The 16,784-nt window shown below is 36.0% G+C and overlaps 1 protein-coding gene across 3 annotated transcripts in view; it reads right to left on the bottom strand.

Moving 5' to 3' along the window:
• NCAPG (non-SMC condensin I complex subunit G) overlaps positions 1-16,784 on the bottom strand; it is a 42,968-nt gene that overhangs the window by 12,815 nt on the left and 13,369 nt on the right. Inside the window, exons 11-14 of one of the 3 annotated variants that reach the window (XM_055326207.1) lie at positions 16,156-16,269; positions 13,822-13,932; positions 11,272-11,391; positions 4,900-5,127 (exon numbers count right to left, since the gene is read on the bottom strand). In XM_055326207.1, the coding sequence (XP_055182182.1) occupies positions 4,900-5,127; positions 11,272-11,391; positions 13,822-13,932; positions 16,156-16,269 (573 nt within the window). Of the gene's footprint in view, positions 1-4,899; positions 5,128-11,271; positions 11,392-13,821; positions 13,933-16,155; positions 16,336-16,784 lie in introns of all 3 variants that reach the window. The other 2 variants (XM_055326206.1, XM_055326208.1) reach the window with 2 other exon arrangements.

Raw genomic sequence — 16,784 nt, 5'->3', positions numbered from 1 at the left:
AATTACTTTGAATTTAAGTGGACTAAATGCTCCAATCAAAAGACATAGTGACAGAATGGATTAAAAAAAAAAAATGCTGGTGGGAAGCCTGGGTGGCTCAGCGGTGGAGCATTTCTGCCTTGGGCTCAGGGCGTGATCCCAGAGTCCGCAGGGAGCCTGCTTCTCCCTCTGCCTGTGTCTCTGCTTCTCTCTCATGAATAAATACATAAATAAATTCTAAAAAAAGAAAAAAAATGCTGGCTACAGGAGACTCACTTCAGACCTAAAGCACATGCAGAGTGACAGTGAGGGACAGAAAAACATTCATCTGTAAGTGGAAGTGGGAAGAAGGCCGAGGTAGAAACAGGTATCAGACAAAACAGACTTTAAAACAAAGAATTAAGTGGAGACAAAAACAATACATAATCATAAGGGAACAATCCAACAAGAAGATATAACAACTGTAAATATTTCAATGACACATTAAATGAAATGGATCTAACATATATTCAGAACATTCTGTCCTAAAACAGCAGAATATACATTGTTAGCCCCGGGGGCTCAGCCGGTTAGCGCTGCCTCCGGCCCAGGGCCTGATCCTGAGGTCCCAGGATCGAGTCCCACGTTGGGCTCCCTGCATGGTGCCTGCTTCTCCCTCTGCCTGTGTCTCTGCCCCTCTCTCTGTGTGTCTCATGAATAAATAAATAAAATCTTTAAAAAAAAATAATTATCAAATGCACATGGAACGTTCTCAAGAATAGGCCACCTTAGCCAACAAAACAAATCTCAGCAAAAGGACTGAAATCAAACCATGCATGCATCTTTTCCAACCACAACACTGTGAAAATAGAGATCAACCACAAGAAAAAATCTGGAAAGAACACAATTGCATGGAGGTCAAATAACATGCTAGTAAACGATTAAGGAGGCAACCAAGAAATCAAAAAATCAAAAAATAAAATGGATAGACATGAAAATGAGAAAAATCTTTAGGATGCAGCAAAAGCTATTCTAAGAGGGAAGTTTATCACGATACAGGCTCATCTCAAGAAGGAAGAAAAATCTCAAACAACTTGAACTTACACATAAAGGAGCTAGAAAAAGAAGAACAAACATAATCCAAAACCAGTAGAAGGTAGAAAATAAAGATTAGAGTAAAAATAAGTGAAATAAAAACTAAAAAACTAATAGAACAATGAAGCCAGGAGCTGATTCCTGAGAAAAATCAACCAAATTGACACATTGTTTAGCCAGACTCATCAAAAAAAGAGGACTCAAACAAAATCAGAAATGAAAGAATAATAACTGACATCACAGAAATATGAAAGATTGTAAGAAAATATTATGAAACACTATATGCCAACAAATTGGACAACTAAGAAAAAATAGATAAATTCCTAGAAATATGTAACCTCCCAAAACTGAATCAGGTATAAATAGAAAATTTGAAAGGCTCAATTACCAGCAATGAAATTGAGTCAATTAAAAAAATAAAAGTTTCCAACAAACAAGTTCAGGGCCATTTACCACAGGTGAATTTTACCAAACATTTAAAGAAAAGTTATTACCTATTTATCTCAAACTAGTCCAAAAAGATAGAAGACAAAGGAAAGCTTCCAAATTAGTCTATGAGGCCAGCATTACCCTAATACCAAAACCACATAAAGACACTACAAAATAAGGGAACTACACAACAATATATCTAAATGAACGCAGATGCAAAATTCCTCAACAAAATATTAACAAATGGAAACAGTACATTAAAATTTTTTTTTATTTTAAAAAAAATTTTTTAAAAAATCATTCACATGGTCGAGTGGAATTTATTCCTGGGTTGCAAGGGTGGTTCAATATTTGCAAATCCATGTGATACATCACATCAGTATGACAAAATTAAAAACTATTATCATTTCAATATATGTGGAAAAAGCATACGACAAAGTACAACATCCATTTATAATAAAAACCCTCAACAAAGTAGTAGGTTCAGAGGGAATATATCTCAACATACTAAAGGCCATATGTGAAAAACTCACCGGTAAAAGCAAAGTCAATAGTAAAAACTACTGAGAACTCTTCCCCTAACATCAGAAACAAGATGGAAAATAACAGGTGTTGATGTGAATGTGGGAAAATCGAAACCCTTTTACAATGATATTAAAAATGTAAAACGGGGGCAGCCCTGGTGGCTCAGCGGTTTAGCGCCGCCTGCAGCCCCGGGTGCGATCCTGGAGAGCCAGGATCGAGTCCCACGTCAGGGTCCCAGCATGCTTCTGCTTCTCCCTCTGCCTGTGTCTCTCTCTCTCTCTCTCTCCTCTCTGTGTATTCTCATGAATGAATGAATGAATGAATGAATGAATGAATGAATGAATAAATAAATAAATAAATAAATAAATAAATAAATAAAATCTTTTAAAAAACAAGAAAAGTAAAATGGTTTGACTGCTGTGAAAAACAGTTTGGCAGGTACTCAAAGAAGTTAAAGGAATTATCACATGAAACCATAAAACTCCTAAAGAAAACACGTCTCACTGATTTTTTGGATTTGACACCAAAAACAAAGTCAACATTAGGAAAAAGAAACAAGCGGGACTGTATCAAAGTGAACAGCTCTGCACAGCAAGGGAAACCATCAACAAAATGAAAAGGCAACATATGCATGCAAAAAATATTTGCAAATTATGTATTTAATAACAAATTAATATTCCAAATATGTAAGGAACTCAGATAACTCAATAGCAAAAAACCCCAAACAACCCAATAAATAATAGGTGTTGGCAGCAAGAATGTGGAGAAAGGGAAACCCTCTTGCACTGTTGGTGGGAATGCAAACTGGTACAAGCCACGCTGGAAAACAGTAAGGGGGTTCCTCAAAAAGTTAAAAATAGAACTATCCTACAATCCAGCAATTGCACTACTAGGTATTTATACAAAGAATACAAAATTACTAATACATGCACCCCAATGCTTAGAGTAGCATTATCTATAGTAGCCAAATTCTAGAAACAGTCCGAGTGTCCATCAACTGATGAGTGGATAAAGAAAATGCTTTGTGTACACACACACACACACACACACACACACACACACTATATTTGGAAGTAAGAAAAAGAAATCCTATCATCTGCAACATGGTAGGACAATGCAACCTTATGGACACTGTGCTAAGTGAAATCGCCAGACAAAAACGTGAAATCGCCAGACAAAAACAAATACTGCATAGTATCACTTTACATGTAGAATCTTAAAAAAAAAAAAAAAAAAGTCAAAACTCATAGAAATGGAGTAGTAAAGTAGCTGCCAGGATTGGGGAGTGGGGGGAAATGCAGAGACATTGGTAAAAGTATACAAACTTTCAGTTACAAATTCTTTAAAAATAAATTCTGGAGACCTAATAATGTAAAACACGGTGATTTTAGTTAACACTATACTGTATAACTGAACTTTGCTAGGAGAGTAGAACTAAACGTTCTCACTAAAATAAGTAAATAGGTGAATTTTGGGGATATGTTAATTAACTGGATTGGGGGTGAATCATTAAAAAAAAAACTTCCATATGGCCCAGGAACCCCTTCCTAGGTATATACCCCAAAGAATAGACAACTACACGTCCATGCATGTTCCTAACAGCACTATACCCAACAGACAAAAGATGGAAACAGCCCAAATATCTCTCAATGGATCAATGGCTAAACAAGTTGTGATCTATACACAAAATGAGAGATCCTGCTGCCATAAGAAGGAAAAAGTACTGATAAAAGCTACAACATGAATGAGCCTCGAAAATAAGCTAAGTGAAACAAAGCAGACACGACGTCACATACTATATGACTGTATTTGTGTGAAACATCCAGAATAGTTAAATCCACAGAAACAAAAGGCATACTGGTCACTGTCAGAAGCAGGCAGCAGGGGAAGTAGGGAGCAACTGCTCAATGGATACAGTTCTTCCTTTGGGGATAAGGGAAATGTTTTCAAATTAGAGGTGGCAGTTATATTACTACATGGTGAGGGTACTAAATGCCAACTGTCCACTTCAAAAATGTTTGTATCAATTTCACCTGGGGGGGGGAGTCAAGATAAATTTTTTAATTGTTTACATATGCTATAAAAATATAGCTCAAGAGTACTTTGAGGAAAAAAAATCTAATTTCATATCCTATCTCAGACCTTCCACCAACCCAATGCAAAATTATTTTAAATTGTTTCTTCAGACTCCTGAAAGGGATGCATGGGGGGGCTCAGAGGTTGAGCATCTGCCTTTGGCCCAGGTCATGACCCCAGGGTCCTGAGACTGAGTCCCAGATCAGACTCCTCAGACGGAGCCTGGAGCCTGCTTCTCCCTCTGCCTGTGTCTCTGCCTCTCTCTCTGGGTCTCTCATGAATAAATAAATCTTTAAAAAAAAAAAAAGTTGATAATTTTTAAATCATAAATCACAAAGACATGGGAAAAGATGAAAAAAAAAAAAAAAAAAGAAAAAGAACAGGGATCCTGGGGTGGCTCAGTGGTTGAACATCTGCCTTTGGCCCAGGGCATGATCCTGGAGTCCTGGGATCGAGTCCCACATTGGGCTCCATGCATTGAGCCTGCTTCTCCCTCTGCCTGTGTCTCTGCCTCTCTCTCTGTGTGTGTGTGTGTGTGTGTGTGTGTGTGTGTCATGAATAAATAAATAAAATCTTAAAAAAAAAAAAGAACAGCCTCCAATAGTCATTTTTGTTTACACTTCAATTTTCTGCACATGCAATATGGCAGTGAGAAACAAAGTATATTAAGGATGAAAGAGGAATTTAATTATATTTAAAAGACAACCTTCAAATGTTGGTCAAACTTAAACTTCAGCCTAAAAAAGAATAGAGCATAAAAATAAACAATAAAAAGAAAAGAAATTTCGTAACAACAGGGCTGTGATTATTTCTTACCTCACTATCTAGGAAATCAGAAAGAAGTTTCAGAACATTCTTGACTGTGGCAGTCTCTTCTTCAGCTTCTTTGAACTCTTGGTCTCCATCATTGTTTACTTCTGCATCTTCATTTTGAAGGGCTTTGATTTTTTTAGTTTTAAATGGCTCAATCCCAAATGCCATTAGTTGGTCAAAGATTGCCTTTAAAGCACTTATTTTTATTGTCACATCATCAATTTGTAAGACCTAAATTCAAACATCCCCCACCAAAAAAAAGTAAATTCAGTAAACTTTTCATTCTGTGTATGCGGCATAAAATTAACACACATCTTATTTTCTTATTCTATTTCCAACAGTCAAGTCCACATGAAACATCATTTTTCAGAAATTAAAATTTGTTTTAAAGTTATTATTTTTATTTATTTGTACCATTATATTTACACTTATATTTCATTCAGAAAAAGTTCACCTTTAGTACAAAAAAAATTCCTAGAACTAGAGTCAGGCTGAATTATATTATTTGTTCCTTTTATTTGAAAAAGAATGAATATATTGGCTATGATTCTTTTTAAGATCTAGAAAAACTGTTCAATTATATGGAAATTGTTTCTCGCCATCTTATCAAGACAAAAACATTACATTCTAACATTCTAACCAAGTAGGGCAGCGCCGGTGGCGCAGCGGTTTGGCACCGCCTGCAGCCTGGGGTGTGATCCTGGAGACCCGGGATCGAGTCCCACATCGGGCTCCCCTGTGTGGAGCCTGCTTCTCCCTCTCCCTCTGCTTGTGTCTCTGCCTCTCTCTCTCTGTGTCTATGAATAAATAAAATCTTTAAAAAAAAGAAAGAAAAAAAAGAATTTCCCTCTCGTCTTTCTTTTCTTTTTTTTTTTTTTAATTTTTTTTTTTTTTAAATTTATGATAGTCGCAGAGAGAGAGAGAGAGAGGCAGAGACACAGGCAGAGGGAGAAGCAGGCTCCATGCACCGGGAGCCCGACGTGGGATTCGATCCAGGGTCTCCAGGATCGCGCCCTGGGCCAAAGGCAGGCGCCAAACCGCTGCGCCACCCAGGGATCCCTCCCTCTCGTCTTTCTAACAAGTTATTGTGAATACATGTCTTGAATCAATTTTTATTACTAAAACTTGATTTACAAAAGAACTGATATCTTACTTCCCCCCCAAAGATAGCTATTTTCCCTTAATCTAAAATCCTCTGATAGCCCTAAAAATAACTTTATAAACAACTTAAGTTGTTCAGTGGTTAACTTTTTTGATCGTGAACCTTTCAAGGAACTGAAAAGACCTTAAAACCCCACTGCAGAATAACATACAAAAAAAAAAAAAAAAAACAAGCAAATTTTACATATATTTCACATTTGAACCTGATATCATTCACAAACATTTTTAATTTACAAAACAATTTTTATCAAGGGGCAACTGGGTGGCTCAGTTAAGCATCTGACTCTTGATCTCAGCTCAGGTCATGAGTTTGAGCCCCACACTGGGCTCCATGCTCAGCATGGAGGCTACTCTAAAAAAAAAAAAAATCTAGCTGTTTTTCTCAGGCAAATATTAATAGCTAGTCCCTGAAAAAAGTTTAATGATCTCAGTTGTTTATACTACAAAAAGGGCGGGGGGAGAACCGGGGGGAAGACAAACTTCAATTCTTTAAAACTTGAATTCCATGACAAGGCTGCTTTTCTATTGATTCATTTGATTTGGAAGAGAGTAAAATTGTGGAATAGTTGGGATAAGAAGCATCATTTATCTTTCACATCTGCTTGAATTTGACAATTCCTTTCCACAACAGAAAAGTACATATATAAAAACAAACAAGACCAAAAACATAGAAAAAATAAAAATATAAACAAACAGCATCAAGACTCCTATAAGCTCTGTCAAGTGGAGCATGAGTTAGCATTAAATGCTTCAGGACACTTTTAAGCACTACAGTCATTCTGCCTTTCTTTTGGCTAAAATGACCACAGCATTTTTAAAAATATTTTATTTATGCATGAAAAGATAGACAGAGATCCAGACACAGGCAGAGAGAGAAGCAGGCTCCTCATAGGGAGGACCCCAGGATCACGCCCTGAGCCAAAAGCGGATGCTCAACCACTAAGCCACCAGGGCGTCCCCACGGCACTTATTATTGATGTTATGGCCACCAAGAATTAAAAGGATCAAAATCCATATTTCATCTTTAAAGGTTAAGTGAACTTAATTATCTTTTGGGAAAATTCTATGGTATTTCCTTCGTTGCAATACTAGAAATATTATGTAACTGTCTGCCTTTAATCTTCCTATTAGAGTTCCAACCTGACTGTAACTCACAATTTTTCAGCAACATTCTTAATGGTATATAGAACATCTTAATGAATGTTTTATACCATTTTTAGAGAAAAAAAAATACTACTGAAGCTAGACATAAATGAATCCTTCACTATCGAATGTTCTAATAAGATTCTTCTTCCACTTAAAAAAAAAGTAATGACCAGAGATCAATCTAGCACTTCAAGACCCATCTTCTCGGAAGACAGGAAATAGAAGTAGAAAGCTTACTGTACACTAATTCCTTAGCAAAACTTCTTTGAAAATACAGAATTTTATTCTCTGGACACCTATATTAAGCCAAAAAATTGTATAATAGTGAACAAGACTTTCTTTAGAATTACTAACAGAATCATTTGTCCCAATACCTGCTGGCTTAAAAAGGACTCTCTATAACACATGCAGATTCACTCTACATCTTGGAGTAAAACCGATGTATGGCCAAGCACTCTACATGATTCACCTGGACAAAGTACCAAAATATTTCTTTCAGTTTCTTTCGGAGAGGAACTTCACATTATTTTAAAGATAATTCTGACATTTCACGTTTCCAAAAGAATATAATTGTAACAGAAATTTTTCTGTGACATCAGCAGCATAGGATAAATATAAACAAAGCATCAACAGGAACTCCATCACTACACATTAAAGTAAGTTGATTAGATGCCAAATGCTCCAAAAGAGGAAACTAAAACAAAACCATGAAATTCCTTATTCCTTATGAAATTCTTTTGATGTAAGTATGAGTTTAATTTTCTTCCTCTGATATAAGCCACAAGCAATTTGACCATTTCTAGAACATGTGACTTCCCCAAGGTTTTCTCTAATTATATGCTTTCTTTTTCTTGGTAATGTGTTTGCAACATTAAAGGATGCTCCAAGATAAAGGTTTCATGCTGAGGGAATATTCTATTATTGGTTGAGTTCGACTTTTTCTTTTAAGATTTATTAACTTGAGAGAAAGAGCATATGCAAGTGAGGTGGGCCAGTGGGAGAGAGAGAATCTCCAACAGACTTCCATGGAGCCCGATACTGACAGATCTCAGGGCCCTGACTAAGATCATGACCTGAGCCTGAATCAAGAGTTGGATGCTTAACTGACTAAGCCACCCAGCACCCCAGAGTTGTCTTTTAATTTTTTCATGAAAATGATGTCTGTGTTGTCATATGTTATTTTCAAATTGAGCACACAAAGCACTCCCATTTACCTGCTGGCAAACAATTTGCACTAAAAATCCCTTGCAGCTTTTTTTATAGCATTACATTTGGCAACACCAGATGCTACATGAATCACATTGTCTTTTTATATGGAGAAGTGGAGGGAAGTTTTTTTTTTTTTTTTTTTTTTGAAGTTAAGTCAGGCCCAAATGTTAAAGACAGATATCCAAAGGAATTAAAAGGTCAAATACATTCCACTGTTTACACCAGATTTCATCCTTCTTTATTCAGTAGCACTCTAGCCAAGTGCCTTCTCTTCCTATATTATCAATTTTTTTTCCTTTCAACAGGGCCAATGAGTCACTGTCTTTAGTATTTATCACAAACATGGTATAATATTCTCTATCATTAAAAAAAGAAAAAAAAAGTAAAACAAAATCAAAAGGCTCTTCTCTTTATCCCAAGCCCTTCTCTTGCTACCTCCCCATTTCTATTATTCCTAATAAAAATAAAATCTTAAAAGAGTAATCTGTACTGGCTATCTCCAATTCCTCTCTCATAATTCTCTCTCCAGCCCATTCTCATGAAAGCCACAACACTTCCTTATTTGCCCCAAATGGTCAATTATAAATCCTTATCAACCTGTCACCAGCATTGTCACCAGCATGTCAGATGATGCTAGCCCTTATAAAATATCATCTTCAATTGCCTTCTAGGACATCACACTCCCCTTACTGTCTACTCCACCTTAGTCTTTACTAGTTCTTCATCTCCCCTTCTTTTTATTTAATGTTTTTTTTTAAAGACTTTATTTATTCATAGAGACACACACAGAGAGAGAGAGAGAGAGAGAGAGAGAGAGAGAGAGAGAGAGAGACAGAAACACAGGCAGAGAGAGAGAAGCAGGCACCATGCAAAGAGCCTGACATGGGACTCGATCCCAGGTCTCCAGGATCACGCCCTGGGCTGCAGGCGCTAAACCACTGCGCTACCGGGGCTGCCCTCTTCCCTTCTTTTTAAATGTTGCCTAAGCCCTAGGGAACTACAAAGTTGAGATCTCAATCTACACTCATCCCTCAGGTAACATCCAGTTTCGAAGCGCTGGATACTATCATAAAGACAGGTTCATCTCTCCAATTTGCACTTCCCTCCTATCTCCAAACTCACAAATGCCTACTCGATGTATCTACTTGGAACACAAACTTCAAACTTACCATGCCCAAAACTGAACTCCTTATCTCATCCACCCGCCATGAAACCTGTTCCTCTATTTTCCCCATCACAGGAAAGGGCAAGTCTCTTTCCAGTTACTTTGGCTATAATTCTTCATTACTTTCAATTTCTTTCTCTCAGATGCCACATCAGATTATCAAATTCTATAGATGTCATCTTCAATCTTAGATTACCGCCCCTTCTTGCAACCCCATTAGTCACTTGAATACTGGTCCAAGTCATCATCATCTCTTTCCTGGATTACTGCATACCTTCTTCATGAGTAAATCTGCTTCCATTCTTATACCCCTACAGTTAACATTAGGGACTATAAACTATGGCTAAGGGGCCAAATCCAATCTGCTGCCTGTTTGCACAACTTTCAAGTTAAGAAGAAGTATCTTTATACAGTTAAGAAAAATAATTTCATTACATGTGAAAATTATATGAAATTCAAATTTTAGTGTCCATAAATATTAAACTACAGCCACACTATTTCACTTATATATTGTCGTGGGTCTTTTCACACTTGCACCTAAGAGTAGTACTTGAGACACATGATACAGTCTGCAAAGTCAAAAATATTTACTCTCTAGTCCTTTATTTAAAAAAAAAAAAGAACTTATTTGTTTATTTGAGAGAAAGTGAGAGCGAGAGCGAGAGCGAGAGCGAGAGAGAGAGAGAGAGAGAGAGAGAGCATAGGCAGGGAGAAGGGGAGGGACAGAGAGAAAGGGAGGAGCAGACTCCCTGCTGAGCAGGGAGCACAACGTGGGGCTCGACATGGGGCTCAATCCCTGGGACTCTGGGACCATGATCCCAGCCAAAGGCAGACGCCCAACAGACTAGCCACCCAGGCACCCCCCTCTCTAGCACCTTACAGAAAAGGTTTGCCAGTCCCTGGTCTACATCAACTCTATACCCAGTCAGATCATAATAATCCTCTACTCAGTATCTTCCAATTTTTTTCCCATTTCCTTCACTGTGAAGTCTGTAAGTCCCTAAAGATACGGACATCCTGTTGCCTGTAATTCCTTTCTCCTACTATTCTCCCTCACGCTCAGTCTGCCCTAGCCATAGTTGCCTTGCTCCTTGAACATTTGAGACAAAGTTCTACTTCAGGGCCCCTTCCCATGTTCTTCCCTCTCCTCAGAAACATCTTACCCAGATATCTACATAGTTCATTCCCCCACTTTCCTCTGGTATTGGCCCAAATACCAAAACCAACTTATCAGTGAGACCTTTGACAAAACAGATCCTTCTCCATATTTCCACTTCTTACTCCTCTTCTTCGCTTTATCTATTCAATCGGACATGCTATAGTTTATTTTTCATTGTGTTTCCCCTTCTAAAATATAAGCTCTATTAGGACAGCAACTTTTATCTTGCTTTTCTTTTTCATTACTTATCTTTTTTTTCTCCAAGCCTAAAATAATGCTAGGCATAGAATATGCTATATGGTTAATTTTTAAAAATACCTTAAATAATTGACATTTCATCTTTTTTTCTACTTTAATAAGAAAGAAATCAAAAGATAAAAAGCATTGAGTCCCTAAAAGTCATTCATAAAAGTCACCACCATCATTAATAAACCCTGGAATAAATTAAATTTAGAGCATTCATTGTATCATCACAGATTCTATGTACTTATTTCAGAAAATACAATCAAGATTTTTGTCATAAGATAAATCCTACCTGCAACAATAATACGAAGTGTTTACTTGCAAAATCCAGATTCTGTAGTCCACAGCATCCCAAGCATAAAACAGCCAGGTTTCTTAGTACAGGATGAACACTTACTATTCCAGGAAGAATCTAAATTAAATAAAATAATTTTGATCAGGATAACAAATGTATAACAGCATATTAAAAACATGGTTAAAAATAAAACTTCTGTATATTATAGATCTACTTCTTATCCATATTGTCTAACTCAATTTTTAGTTACAACAACAACAACAAAAAAGGTATGTATTAAATTGCTAAAACAGAGGAATAAAGCCAGAGTGAAATACAGTCTGATCATGAGACATCCCTTTCTACCTGCTAAAGTGACTCAATGGCTCCCAATGCTCACAGGACAAAGATAAAACACCTTTACATGGCATATCTGTCATTTGTGTAGGCTTTCTTGTATCATCTTATACTATGCTATCCCCTGCTCTTTGCTCATAAAATCGTCTGATTTTGATCCCTTCCATTCAGTACTGTTCAACAGAAATATAATGTAAGTCATAGGTCATTTTGAATTTTCTAGTAGGCACATTCAAAGAAACATGTAAAGCTAATTTTAATACGTTTTATTGTACCCAATATAACCAAAATATTAACATCACAACATGTAATCAATATTAAAAAAATTAAGATAATCTACATTGTGTTGTTTGTACTAAGTCTTCAAAACCCAATGTATTCTGACACTTCAAGTACATCTCAGTTTGCTCTAGTTGTTAATAGGCACAAGTTTTTAATAGCCACATGTGGATGTGGCAACCGCACTGGAGATAGCAAATCCAGAACATTCTTCCTTCCCTTTTTCACACAGCTAATATCAAAAACCAGATCAAGGTCATCTTCCCTGCACAGAGCAACTCCCACTATTATAAGTTCACATATGACCATATAACTCTTCTTCATAGCAGTTATGAATGGCATATTCTTCTACTTGTTTATTTGATTGGTGTCCCTCTCATTTGATCAGAAGATCCACAAGGATAGTCTATATGTTTTGTATACCATGTACACTCTATCACTGGCATTTAGTATACAGTAGATGTTCAAGAAGTATTTGTTCAATTAGTAACTTATGATTTTTATTTTAAAATGGTAATTCCATTAAAATACTGTAACTCTTCCATCAAAATACCTTATACTCATTTACGTCTAATATCTTTCAATCTTTAGACATAAATTGTTTTTGTATACTTAAATTATGACTATTCAATTTTGTGTTTTCTTCACTCAAACTTGTATATCTTTTCCAGTATGTGTAGTCTTCATATTTACTACTTCCATTGTGTAATAGTACCAGTTTACCATTCTCTTGCAATAGGACCAGCCATAAAGTATGCAAATACAACTTTAAAAGTAACTACTTTTCACTTAAGACATTTGCTTCACTAAGAATGAAGCTAAATTCTAATGGTTTAGTAAAACCTACTTTTAATCAGAAGCTCTACATGGTCATAAAAGCTAATTGGTCTTCTTTACTGCCTTTAGAAACTCATGACAATCCAAGGAACTTGATTTTAGATTATATCCATTGGCTATTTTTCATTAATCCTAAGTAAAAACAATTGGGGGAGAATCCTGGAAGAGCCCGGACACATTCAACACTTGAAATGTGACTATGCCAGACTGAGATGTGCTTCTGTTAAGGACTTAATATGGGGATGCCTGGATGGCTCAGTTAAGCATCCAACTCCTGATTTCAGCTCAGGTCTTGATCTCAATCAAGGCCAAGAATTCAAGTAAGCCCCATAAGCATGGAGCCTACTTAAAAAAAAAAAAAAAAGACAGTATGAAGAACTGAATCTAAAATATCTCAATAGTTTAATATTGAGTAAATGATGCCATCAAAACATTTTGGATATATTGGGTTAAAGATATTAAAATTAATTTCACTTGTTTCTTTTTAATTTTTAAATGTGGCTACAGAAAATGTAAAGTTACAAGTGGTTTGCATTATATTGCTATCAGACAATGTTATTTTACTAGAGTCTTGTAGTATTTATGTCCCTATGCTCACTAATGTGGAAATTACCTTTGAAGAGCTACTTAATTACAAATTCCTTTAAATTCATAGGAAAAAACAAATTCCCTTCATGGGACTCACAATGTAACAGTCTCATAGGCCCTCTATACAGCAAGATTCTAACACTTAAATATTTCCTAATACTTAAATATTTCCTTACGTGTTTCAATACCTCCTCTTACTATTCAAAGAATGAAGATATTCTACATCTCTTTGTAACATAATTTTTTCAAACTTTTTAAAGGAATAAGTATAACTTATGTATCATTATCTTAACTTATATATATCATCTTAATTTTATATACATTATACATTATCTTAATTTAACCTTCACAACATGAAGTAGCCACTATATAATTTTTTTTTTACACTTATATTTATCAGGTGTTTAAGATGGTTATCTTTTTCTTCTTTGGAACTCCAAGGAACATATAATTTATGAAATGAGGAAGGAGTGAGCTAAAATAAAGCCTCAAAGGCCGCCAACATACCAAAGATTCAATGATGCCATTCATGGTTGCACCTATACCTGCTGAAATAGACACCTGCTTCAACAATTCATAGCACAAAATAAGACACTTCTGTAGGGTTTCAACATCATTCTAAAATGAAACACAAAATATTCCCCATTAGTAAGAATATCTTCTGCCCATCCCTTAAATGTTAGCTTTTTCAGGGCTTTGTCTAAGCATATTGTCTGTACGTACACTCTCTGGTCAATCTTATCCAATCATCCAACTCCATTTACCATCGATGAGCTAACCCAGCTATTTCTTAAGTTTCAGATTCATATATACAATTACTACGTTTCCTCTTGTATGTTCCACAGGCTTCTCAAACTCAAGATGTCCAAAAGAGAACTAACTCGTTATTACCCCAGGCCCTCCTCCTCTTCTTGTGCTATCTCCATAAATTAACACTGCCATCTACCCAAATGTCCAAACCAAAAGACCTATGATATATTCTTGACTCTTCTCCCTGTTACTGATTCCTAAATAAATCTCATCCTACCACTTAACACTTTTAGTGGTTCACCATGATCCTTGGCTAAGGCAGAAAGTTTCAAATATTGCTTATACAACAACTTACAAGACTTGGCCCTTAATTTTTCCACTTGATTTACCTCTCCCTCCTCAATTCTCTAGTTATGTGGACCTAAAGTTTTCACATTACTCTGGGTCTTCACACATGCCTTCCTTCTGCCTGCATTCCTTTAACAATTCATCAAGGAGAGATAACAGAGTACATTAAAAGCACAAATCTAAAGCCACTTGCCTGGATTTTAATCCTGCCTCTACAATTTACTATCTGTGTGTCTTTGGGCAAGTTACTTTTCCTCTATAAGATGAAAATAGGACCAACCCCATAAAGTTATGTAGTGAGAATCAAACACTTGCAAAGTGCATGAAGTAGTAACCACCACAGAAAAAGCATCCTATAAATGTTGGCTTACAGTATTATTTTTACTCAAATGTCAAGTGAAAACATTTCTTCCCCTGGGGAATCCAACAACACCCTACCTGGGTTAGATGCCTCTCCATAAAACCCCTATAACTTCCTTGCCTATACAATTTATTATGTTATGCTATAACTGCACTATTTATAATAGATTTATAACTCTTAAATAGGACAAATGAACACAGAAAAGATCAAAGAAAGTCCAGTTAAACAGATGATATAAATCACGATAGACCATTTTTATTCATATTTTCCCAATTCAGACTTGAAGCTTATATTTTCATTTGTCACTTTAATTATGCTCCTCAAAGTTAAGAACCTATAATGATCCATACTTTATCAAACAAAATAAGATACTAGCTAGAAAAATAAAATTCAAAAGTGGAGTGTTGGAGCAGAGATGTCTACAGCTAGAGAGCTCAAGGACATAGCATAACTTACAAAATGTTCCTACAGAGTAAATTCTTCCCCACCCAGCATTCTTCTTATGAGCATACTCCAACCAGCACTTCCTAAACTTGAAGTAAAATAATCATGTTTACTACAAAAGGCAAAATTCTAAAAGACCTCCTGAAAGTTCATATCAAACACAGTAACTGATATTATTCTATCTTATGTTAAAAAATGACAAATGTTTTATCAAACACAACGAAGTTTTAAAAAAATACGACTGCTGAAACTCAGCTTTAAATGTTACTAAATAAAATGCTTAGTGTTTCATTTAAAACAACAAAATTCCTTAGCTCTTTCTAAAAACAAAAGTGTAGTTAAGCTTTAAAAATTACATGTATAGGGATCCCTGGGTGGCGCAGCGGTTTGGCGCCTGCCTTAGGCCCAGGGCGCGATCCTGGAGACCCGGGATCGAATCCCACGTCGGGCTCCCGGTGCATGGAGCCTGCTTCTCCCTCTGCCTGTGTCTCTGCCTCTCTCTCTCTCTGTGTGACTATCATAAATAAATAAAAATTTAAAAATATATATATAAAAAAAATTACATGTATAATGGTATAGTTACCACAGAAATTCTTTTTCTAGCTCAGAAAAGTCTGGAGTCTTCCACAAAAGAGAAAGATGGATAAAGCTTTAACACACACACACAGAAGGAAAATACTAGAGGGTTAAGTTTCCTTAGCAAGGAAGAAGATAGAGTCCAGAGATTAGAGATTATTTTATAAAGCTAATTTAGGTCTTTCAAAGTCTAAAATAAAAAGGAACAAGACAAAAAAAATATTTTCATGTTAATTCATGATACTGCTAAAAAGCACTCCAACTCCAAAGTAAATATATCTGTCAGCATTGAGTTAAGAAAGAAAATATAGTTGAGATGATTAATAACAGCTGAAAATTAGTATGAAAAAAGTTATTTATACCTTCTCTATGTGGACTTCTTTGATTTCAAGTTGCTCTATCTCTTTCATTAGATTTATTTTAGCATCTTCTAATGTTTTTATTTCTTCTTTTAATCCTGATGCTTGATTAAAATCCTGTAAGTTAATGCAATTTTCCAATGCTTCTTTTGTCTCAATAAGCTTAACTTTTATTTCAGCCATCTAAGGAAAGATATAAATTGCTTTAACAAAAACTATTATGGGGACACCAGGGTGGCCCTCCTTCAGCTCAAGGTGTGACCCCGGGGTCCTGGATGGAGTCCCACGTCAGGCTCCCTGCATGGAGCCTGCTTCTCCCTCTGCCTGCCTGGCTTGCTCTCTGTCTCTCTTTCTCTCTCTCTCTCCTCTCTCTCGTTCTCTGTGTGTCTCTCATGAATAAATAAAATCTTAAAAATATATATATACTATGAACATCTGTAGCAAACTTAAGAGTAATATTTAAAAATATATATATATTTAACATCTTGACAACCAGAAGTTAAGCAGAGTCAGGCATATACAAAAAAAAAAAGGCACAGCCTTCCTGATCCAAAGAGGGCAAACCTTTCAAACTGCATCATCTGGTAATATTTGAGATACTCTTACACTTCAACAGTAAACCAATAATATGA

This window comes from Nyctereutes procyonoides, unplaced genomic scaffold (assembly GCF_905146905.1).
Source record: "Nyctereutes procyonoides isolate TBG_1078 unplaced genomic scaffold, NYPRO_anot_genome, whole genome shotgun sequence".
NCBI classification, from domain to species: domain Eukaryota; kingdom Metazoa; phylum Chordata; class Mammalia; order Carnivora; family Canidae; genus Nyctereutes; species Nyctereutes procyonoides.
Note: the sequence above shows the minus strand (reverse complement) of the source record. Positions and strands in the feature narration are given on the sequence as shown.